We start from the raw sequence: 10412 nt of genomic DNA, 5'->3' as shown, positions 1-10412 counted from the left end.
CGACTGAAGGTTTAAATTTGCCGTGTAGGCACAGTCCTGTACTCCAGTTGTATGGCGTCTGGAGGAGCAACTGCAGGCCCTCTGAGAGGAACGCTGAATGTCTACATATGTGTCTTACTAGGTTGCTGTTGTGGCTGGCGGAGTAATTTGACAGGAAAGAAGGAATTTGCATTGCACTGGTTGTATGCACACAACCTGTGTGTGTAGATGAAGCAAAACTGCCTGATTTTACACAAGGAGAGTATGCCTGCACGTTTGCCCTTTTCTCCATCTTGTGCTTTTTCTGAGGCAGAGTTTGGCTGCACTCCAGTCGCCTGTGGGCACATGTGGCTGACATAGAAAATCTGCCTTTCGAGAGACTGCATCTCCCAATTTCAGTGTCTAAAGATTACCTACGTAGGAGAGGTAGCGGTCATCCGTACTTGTACGTAGAAGCCTCTTGTTCTGATTTTGAAGCCTCCAAAGAGCCAGTGAATTCATCAGAGAAGCACGCTCTCTATATTTAATGCTTTGCAGTCAAATACTAAAGCTTATCCTCAGCAGGATTAGGACTCCACAAAGTGAGAAAAGGCGGCTGCCGTTTTGGTGCAGTAGTGTCGTAGAACAACTTTCATGACTCTGTGCAGAGGAGCAGCCTTCATCTATGGCTTGATTAAGATTGAGATGGTTGATTCTCTTAGGAATCTTGCTCCTGGGTAGTCTCACATGGGCCCCTGATCTCCTATCCTGTATAAATTCCTGTTTATCTAACAGGAAAGCTAATAATAACTTCCAAAATAATTTTCATAGAGGTGCTGAAACCTCTGAAATTAAAGCATCTGAAGTTAAAGTAAACGCTGCTGTAAACAGTCCTTAAAAACTGAACCTATCAGACTGGTTTGTGTGCATTTTATTCTAATGAATTTCCTTTATGATATTTTGGTCCAGGTAATAAAAAAATGTACAAAACTTCAAAAGAAGAAAATGAGCAGGCCTTAAACACTTTTGCCTGATATGTATTCACACCACACAGTTTTTAAATGTAGAGAAAAAAACAGTAAGCATGGTAGGTACTTTTCAAATCATTTTTATTAACAACAATATGGATTCAACTTTGTCAAGAAGTTACAATTAACATTGTAATGTATAGGCTAATGCCATTGCAGTGTCAGTGGAAGCAGCCTTCATACTTTCTGAACCTGTTATGAAACTGACTTTTTAACATTCAAAGAAGTCTAAAATGCTTCCAATAGCAGATGATATTGGATATGTCTGGAATTGTCCTACATGTAGCTGAATGAATGGCCACATTTGCATCCAAATTAATGAACAGGAAAATATTACATGCTTCCACTGACGCTGCAGTGGACAATTCTGATTTCAAAAAACAATTAACCTTTTTGGACAGCGACAGCACTTTGTGTGATGTTGTAATCCATTTGAATTAAGTCGATTAACACACTTGAAAAAAAATGTGAAGCAGAAATATCTGGGACAAATTCTCTTCTGACCTGTATCTCATTCAAACCCAATGAAACCAAAAGGATTGCATAACATATGAATCAGGATAAAGTTGGTCCAGAGAGGCAAGTTCATTCCTAGTGTAGGGGGGTTTAGTTCCTATAAGGTTAATGGAACTAAGCCTGATTATCCTAATGAAGGCTGAACTTCACCCACTTGCGCAGTCAGTTCATTGCAGTCAGTTCATTGAAGTCAGTGAAGCCATCCTAGGATGAATTTAGCCTCAGGTGTTTAAACACTTTTTTCAATCCTTTGCTCTTACATTTTCTTTTCTTGCTTACTCCTCTTTTCTGATTGTTCTCTTTTTTCTCTGTGCTTTTTTTTAAAATGTCCCTTCTTCCCTTTTTACCTTAGTATTTTGTGCGTTATTTTTATATAGTCAATGTGACATGGGTAAATTCAGCTAAATATTAAGTTTCCTCAGGAAATAACTGGAATATTACCATTTTCACTTTAAACAGATGCCCAACAAAATCAGGATTTGAATCTGAGCTCGCAATTCAAGCAATATTCTTACTGCAGTCAGTAGAATTTTTGCTTGAGTAAGGAATGCAGGTCCCAATCCAGAGATACTACTGTACATCAGGTGTTCTACTATACATTAACAATTCAGTATGATTTGACTTATCACAGAAGAGCAGGTGAATTACTCATCACCATACTATAATGAGAGCAGTCACTTTAAGTAGGTTTATCTCAAAAACATATATAACAACTGTGGGCACTGTGAATAAAAGTGTATGATCTTTGCAATCTTGAACCCTAGGCTAAAACACTATATTCATATTTAAATAAAAAGTATAGATCATATAAGCCAGGAGCAAATACAAATTTTTCAACAAATAATCATCATCAAAACTATTCTTTTCAGTTCTCTCTTCAATCAGATACAAGAAACATGCTGATCAGAAAACAGTTATTTGGGTAAGCCTTAATTCCTGAAGCACTTACTTAGGTTCAATTCTCTCTTCAACAATCCTCCAGTGGAGCGTAAATAAGAGCAAAATGTTGTCTTCTGTCTCTACTCATGAAAAATTCCTATTAGCTATCATGAGCTTGAGTTTATTAAGCAGCTCCAGACAAGACTTGAAAAGCCAGACAGGTCCTTCTTTTGTGAAACCAGTGAATGACTGACAGTCATGACACTGTAGCTGGAGAGCATGGAAACGGAAAACTCTTGAGGAAATACGAGCAAAGCTCATAAAAAATCCAAACAAACAATTCTTCCTCTCCAGAATTTCATATATTCACTATTCTTTCTATTTTCTATCAATACAATGTTAACAAATTCCTATATGATAAGACTTGCAGCTACAAAAATAATAATGGTGAGCATAAAAGAAAAAATCAGGATTTTAAATCATAACTTGAAGAGATACGATCTTCTGGATTTTGTAAAGACACTAACACTTTCATACATAATTTATAGAATTCTTTTTTTTTTGTGCACAAAATTGTATTAAATAAATTAACTTAAAATTAGAAGGACTCAAGCATGTCATTTAAGGCAAAAATACCAAGTTCAGTGAGATAAATTATCAGCAAAACCCAAGGCCCTACTTCTGGTAAAGTCAGAGCCAATACTAAGTTCTCCCATTGACTCCTTCCAGGCTCAATGGGGGTGCAACAATCCACTCATGCAGATGAAGGTGGAAGATTGGAGTCCAATTCGTGATGCCTTTATTTTTCTACCTAATGAGAGATAGGAGGGGAGGGGAGTTTCATTACTCACACATAGGTACCATGTGCCTCATCTCTTGCTCCTTAACTGAACCTAAGTGCACGTTTATGCTTAGGCCAGCAAGAGGCTTCATATAAGAGGAAAGGAAGGCACCAAAAACTGTTAGGGAAAAGAAAGAGAAGACCTAAAGCTTTTATGTTTTTAAATTTTGTATAATACTTTAAATATACAGATTTGTCTGGATAAACAGCAGGCATTCAGGTAAGTTAATGGTTAAATGAACTGAGATGTGGAAGAAAAAACTATTTATCCACACAAAATGACTGTTGCAATCAGACTTTAGCATGATCAGCCTGCACACTAAAGAAAACAGCAAAGGCTGAATGTGGTAAATTATATGGCAAATCAGTGGTGAGGAAATTGTGCTTTGAGGTGTCTTTCAGAATTTAACAGCTGAGCTTTGCTCCAGCGTAAGCCATGGAGCGCAGCATACCGTCCATGGCCCCCTGTAACCGCACGCTATACACACTCCGCAGTTTGCATCTACTTTCACATAAAGTTATCATGTAACATCCAGGAATACTTCTGTAAAAGAGACATGGAAGCAGAAATTACAATGGTTTCATAGTAAACAGATCAAGTCCTTCATGATACAATCTACAGCATTTAGCCATGATTAAGACTGGAGTGATGTTTTTGATGTATACCGTAAGTTCCCAGCAGGTCTGGGCTTTGAGGAAACACTGCCCTGAGTGAGCTGGCACTGGCACCCCTGTACATTCGGCGCTCCTGTCGCTAGAGGGAAGCAGCCCAAGTCAGGCTGTCTACAACAAGCCTGCTGTGCAGGTAGGGTATGAATTTGGGGGAAGAAACAAACAGAAACCTCATGTAGTTGGGAAGAGCTAAAGCCTGTTTCAGCTCCCCAGGGGCTCTTGGAGCGGCGAAGCCTTGCTGGAGATGGGCACGTAGGCATGGACATGGCTCCTGCATCTCAGCACAGGGGAAACATAGCTAGCGTAAGAAAGAAAGAGGACGTATGAAGCAGCAATGCTCAGTCTGGTGTAGGCTTTGAATTTTAAAACTTGGGTATTAGGAGGAACGAGTCTGAAGGTCCTTTCTTGGAAAGTTCATAAGAAATGACTACAGTTGGGTTACAGTGTTGAGCTATAAGAGTGTGAACACTTTTCCTCTCCTCCTCTTTTATTAAAACAAAACAAAACAAAACACACAACTGCCTTTGGTTTGTTCACTTAAGATGTTTTTCCCTACCACTACTTCCATTTCTGAATGCCTACATGGCCGTTTTGGAAATAGCACTTGGTATCTGTGACTGGCAGGCTGGAATTTAAAATATCTTTTTCCATCTTCACCTCCCTTCTTTTATTCTCTGGGATCATTTCCCTTCCCGCCCATCTAAATCCATATTCTTTTCTTTTTTTTCTTCACTGATTATGTTGTCTTTCTCTCTTCCCTGTCCTATCCTCTTTTCCACTGCATTTCAGAAAAATTGCATTGCAGTTCTTCATTTTCCCTCCTTTCCCATGCTTGTGAAGTGCTGTCATGGCATCAGGTTGTGGCAGCAAGAAAAACTGCTGAAATTTCCACAGAAGGAAATATTGCTTCTACAATAAAGGGAGTGCCTGCTCCTCTCCCTGACACGCTGCTGCCAAAATATTTATGCTGCTGCCAAAATATTTCAGACACACACGATGGCTCCTCAATAAGACTGGAAGAAGGAGAGGTTCCCATGAATTTCTAGTGCAGTTGCCCAAATTACCAACTTCTGAGGCCAGCCCCAATCTTTATAATGAGCTTTTCATAGCAAAAGAATGCTCTCATTTTAAAGAACAACCTGAAAGGAGTCAGTCAAGTACTTCTGCCACAACACCAAATCACCAAAAATTAGACAGATATTAACATTCTGTTTTTCAGAGTTAAAATAACTGATTACTGATGAGCTAATGTGTGTATCTTGCAACTGGCAGCCATTTCTAATCCCATATGACTGGTTTCCTTGGTACCTTGCTAGCAGCTGTAGATAATTTTTTTTTGTTGTAAACATAAACTATCATCTAAATCAGGACATATATATATTTTTTTAATTGGTTCAGAAGCAAAGTGCTTTAAAACTTATGATTTTTACTTCTGCCCTGTAGAAACAGCACTAGGTCTAAATGCTCACATTTTTGCTTTTTGATACATCCTGCAGCATTAGCTTTGTTGATAACTCATTATTTAAACCTACTGTACTACATGAAAGGCTGCTGTACTGTAGGTATAAATTTGAATTTTAGCCATCATTTAAACATGCATTTTCATGCAACTAGAAGATATGGGCTCATTCAACTGCCTTTCAGATTCATCCTGATTTTTGTGACTTTATCTTATTAAAAAGGCTTTCAAAATAGTTCATGCTATGAAATGTATGACTAAAGGAATTACCCAGCCAATGAAGAAAGCCCACAAGCTGTTATTTGAGTTTGACATGGAGCAGACTGAGTGCTTCTGTACCGTCCCCTGGCTTGCAAATGCTTTGAGATGATCTTGATATTCCAGTCCTTAGAGAGTCAGTAGAGAGAGTTGTTTCCACTAATGGGCGAGAGATGGCTTCAGTAGTCTCTGTTCCTGCCTCTGTTTCCAACTCTTCATCAGTTATAAATAATTTTGACTCCCTCCATTTGGAGTATATGTCTTGGCTACCTCTCGAACCACTGGAGTCACTACCAGCAATCTGTACATTCAGTTCTTCTGAGGACTGTATAAGGTTTTGTACAGATAAAGATTTTCCTAAATCCATTTGCACCACAGGTTTAACTGAGAGCAAAGGTTCTCCCTCTGTATCGAAACTTTTTCTCCATGTGAAATCCTTTGCCGCACTGGGCTGCGCAACTTGTCCATTATCCTTTGATGCAACAAGGCAAGCGGTGACATCGGAACTATTTTCCTGTGTGGTTACAGGAATTATGTGAACGGGCTCAGGCCTATTGATATGCTTCATTGATGAGAAAGGTGGTATCTGTAATGTTGTGGGAGCTGCTGGCTTAGATGCCTGGTTTATTTGGTTTGATGTATTACTAACTGTTGTAGGTCCATCGTTTGGCACTTGCGTCGCTTGACTATGCATAGCTGGACTAAAAGCATAGTAAGCCTGAGTGCTAAATTCATTTGGTGTCAGTATAAGCTGTAGGCCACGAGGCAGATTGGCACTAGCTGATCTGGATACACATCCACTAATTTGTGCAGAATTAGACAAATCTTTGCTGTCTGCTGGACTTTGATAATCAGAAGTCTGCTCACAGTCAAAAGCTGGCATTTGAAGTGAAGCCAAAGTAAGTGCTGATGCAGATCCTTTTCGTAAAACTTGTTGATAAATATCTAACAGACAGTCCAGTTTTGACTCAATGGATTGAACCTACAGGTGGAGAGGAAAAGGTTAACATTAATGCAAAATACTAATCTAAAATATTTGGAATCCAAGCAAAGAGAAAATGCAACTGCTGAAGAGAAAAAAAGTTAGGCGCTTAATCAGATAATTCTTTATCTATAAATAGAAACTAGTGACTCTTGAAAAATAATGTTTTGAAAGCCTTGCAGCTATAGGTTTTTCATAAGCAGGCTAAAATGGGGCAAAAAATTTAGTAACTTGTGATTTTTCCTTTCTTACATTTCTATACATAGAACACAATTAGGGTAAAACAATTTGTATATGTTTTATTTCAACATGTAAATGGTGCAGATATCAGAAGAAAAATATTTTATCTGTTCAACATCTGAAACTGTCAATAAAATAGAAACAGAACAATAAAACAGAAAGTATGAGCAACAGAACAAGACAAAACATAATTACTCTACCTGCTTCTCCACCTTGACTACACGCCCTAACATGCTAAGGTCATCAGTTGTCTCATTCTCTGCAGTATTCTTTTCTCTACTTCTTTTATCTGCTGTGATTTGTCCTTTTCCAAGAATTTGGTCGACGCTGTAAGAGAATTAAAGGCTGTTATGATTTCTGAAAACTGTGATACTATGGAAGTGTTCACTATATATATACATTAAAAATTAGAATCATAGTATGTCAGAAGACCACCTGAGAAAGAGTATAAACTTAATTTTATTAAAAAATTAAATTAAAAAAATTGAAAATATGGAGTGATTTTTGAGCCTTTTTAGATTATCAAGCAGGAAATTATGTGAAAATAAAATTATATCCACTCATACTAGCAAACCAGGTTAAACAAATAAATGAGGTAATAAATCCAAATTTGTGGGGAACTCTTTAATCAAAAACTAACAAGTTTTAGCTTGAAAGCACTTCTGGTTGTTCTGGTTACCATTCGTTATAGTTCCAATAGGCAATTATGATCAAGTGTTTAAAGGACTTATCTGACTTAGATTCTCTGCCTCTAGATAAACATTTTAAAACATACAGATAGTAAAAAAGGGAGGAATAGCATAAAGGCAGTTTATTTAACAAGTCATGCTGAGACAATACAAAGTCCCCCTGGGTTTGGGAGCCTGGTTGTTCCTATCTGGGATCCCTATTTTGTTCCTGCTTGTGTCCCATCTGGGCCGCCTGCAGCCACCAGCCCCCAGCAGCCACCAAGGTCTCCTGGGCTCCGGGTGGATGAACAGGGCTGCGCTGTGGCCGGGCTGTGTCTGCAAGCACAGACTGGCCCCACGCTTCCCATTGAAAGGAAGATTAGGAAGTTAAGACCATCGCACGCTGACTAAACCCTCAGTCTGGACTGTCACTGGACAAGACATTGGGCATGCTGCAGGGAGTCCCCACTTCTTGGTGCAGACACAGCCTCTGCTGACTGGACACAAAGACCTGGCACAACTGAAGTTATGTCAGCATGGTCCGTTTCAAATTAATGGCATGAAACAAGGAAAAGAATTTAAGAAAAAGCTTTAAAGAAGTATTTGTTCCATGTCATGTTTCTCTTGGATCTTCTCATCTGTTTCCTTGTAGAGAGGAAGAATTCTTTTAATATTTTTCATCTCCCAAAGTAAGTGAGATATTCAGCATTCAGATAGTATTGATAAAGCGCTGGGAAGCAGTGGAAATGCAGGGCTTGTTCCAACACCTCTGCAATTTCTCTGTGGACCCAAAGACAGCTCACAGACAGCATTTTTTTACATTGGCATTAATCGGAGGCCAGAACTGAGCCATCGTCTGGCATAGCCAGGGCTAGATTTACTGAGGGCAGGAGAGGTGGTGGCCTCTCCGTTAGCTGATGTTGGGGGGAACAGACAGGTCAGCTATCAGTGTTGACCTCAGCCTTTTGACAACCTCCTGGCTAAATTCCTTCTTTATGAATGGATTTCATAGATAAAGGATTACCTTTTCTACAATCTATGTTCAGACTTTCATTTTCTGGGGAGAACTTTATTTGCTTGTTTTCACCCACAATTTAATTTCTGGCTCAGCTGTGTTCACAGAAAGAGAAGCTTGGTTGAAGCATGGATGGGAATTTGTACCCAAATATAACAGAGAAATATTAAATGTTACCAATATTCATCATGCAGTGAATGACATAGCAGGATGCTTGTGCAGAGCAGACCAAAGATGATTCTTTCCTTACCGTGACTGAAGGCTTTTAATCCTGCATAACATATCTAGATGACCTGCTGAGTACTGTTCAATGACATCTTTGACATCATATGGGCGAAGTGTTTCCTTAAACTTTCTCTTTGCAACATGAAATTTCATAATTCTGCAGGGAAAAAGCATTTCCCAGATTAATCTTCAAAACAGGTGCAAAACAATGCAATAGACTGAAATGTCAAAATATTGACAGCTGATTTCTTTTAACAGTGAAGATGTTTTCTTCAGAACAGGAATCACTTATACAAGTGAAATATTCATTTTACAAAATTTGTTTTTGTAAGTACACATACACTGTAGTTATCCTTTTGGATTGTTATGTAAGAGAGATCAGGTAACATGATTTTGAAGAATGCAGAGCATGTTTAATTTATCACCGTACACCTATCTTGCTTTTTTACGCTCAGTGCCCGATTTGAAAGGTATCAAGGTACATAATTAACTAAAGCCTGTGATAAGCCCCACTGACCTGCGACTATTCATATCCTTAAGTTGTGTTTTGGTTAGTAAATGCCCGTAGTATTTTGCATATCTGGTTTGCTAGTTCTGAATAGCTACAACGATAAAGCCTGACAGGTTATTTACAGCCCTTCCCATAAAGATAAATGTTGCCTATTAAAAAAAGTAGCTTTATTATTTTAAGGAAAGTTTGCACTGTAGCTATTTAATAGTTTTGCACACAGTTTACATGCCTTGATTCTGTTTCCAGCAACCAAAATCAATATCCCCACACTTTAAAAAGTCAGGTAGTTCCCTCTAGCAAATCAATTATGTGAACATAAATAATAATACTCTTTTTCTGGTGCTCATTTTAAGCTCCTCACTTTCCATTTTGTAAAGTGTTTACATTTATGCACCCAATTCATTTTTCCTCAATTTTTATTTGTTAATTAACATTCAGGCTTATGTTTTCTTTTTAATTTATTTCTTTTGCTGGTTTAAGATCAAAGTTTGCAGTCTAAAGAGAAGTTTTCATGTGTGTCCCATATTGGGTGTGTCAATGGGAATGACTGTTTAGTAGAATTGCGATTTTCTTTCTTGAATTTTACTGCAAAGTAGTAGGAATGATATAATAGCAAATATCCAAAATTGATGAATGGCATATGTTTTTTCTGTGAGACTTGTACACATTTTCTGTAACACTTAACACTTGCATGGAAATGTAATGTCCACTGAGAAGCTTTTTTTAGAATTAAAAGTTTGATATTAAATCACAAATTTGCAATAATAGACGTCACAAATTTTGAAGGCAAATGACAGTGACCAGATTTTCCAAGTCAGCCAGTAATGTCTGCGACTCTTATTTGTTGAAGTGAGAACTGGAGAAGGTTCAGCACCTTGAGAGAGCAAGTATGGTGGCCTTTCTTGTTGGTGTTACAGAACTTAGGAATACCCATCAGGCACAAATTGCTAATATTTGCTATCTATTGCAGTTAAAAAAAGCAGAGACAATAAATTGCTAGCCTGTTCCAGATCCTAAAGTTTATTATACTATCTATTTAGCAGCTGTAAGACAATGAGTGATAATAAAACCCCCAGAACATGGTTCTCACTCTATGATAAAGGTAGATTAGCAGCGTTTTAGTGGAATGTCAGGAAAAACATACTTTATATAGTTAGGAC

The 10412-nt window shown here is 38.1% G+C and overlaps 1 protein-coding gene across 1 annotated transcript in view; it reads right to left on the bottom strand.

Annotated features, from left to right (window-relative positions):
* Nucleotides 1–1050: 1050 nt before the first annotated feature.
* KCNQ5 (potassium voltage-gated channel subfamily Q member 5) overlaps nt 1051–10412 on the bottom strand; it is a 306273-nt gene continuing 296911 nt past the window's right edge. The window contains exons 12-14 of the mRNA XM_064508669.1: nt 8767–8898; nt 7034–7160; nt 1051–6593 (exon numbers count right to left, since the gene is read on the bottom strand). Coding sequence (XP_064364739.1) covers nt 5652–6593; nt 7034–7160; nt 8767–8898 — 1201 coding nt within the window. The 3' untranslated portion in view covers nt 1051–5651. The remainder of the gene's footprint in view (nt 6594–7033; nt 7161–8766; nt 8899–10412) is intronic.

The sequence above is a fragment of the Dromaius novaehollandiae genome, chromosome 3, assembly GCF_036370855.1.
Source record: "Dromaius novaehollandiae isolate bDroNov1 chromosome 3, bDroNov1.hap1, whole genome shotgun sequence".
Taxonomy (NCBI): Eukaryota; Metazoa; Chordata; class Aves; order Casuariiformes; family Dromaiidae; genus Dromaius; species Dromaius novaehollandiae.
The sequence above is the reverse complement of the archived record's forward strand: the minus strand, read 5'-3'. Positions and strand labels throughout refer to the sequence as shown.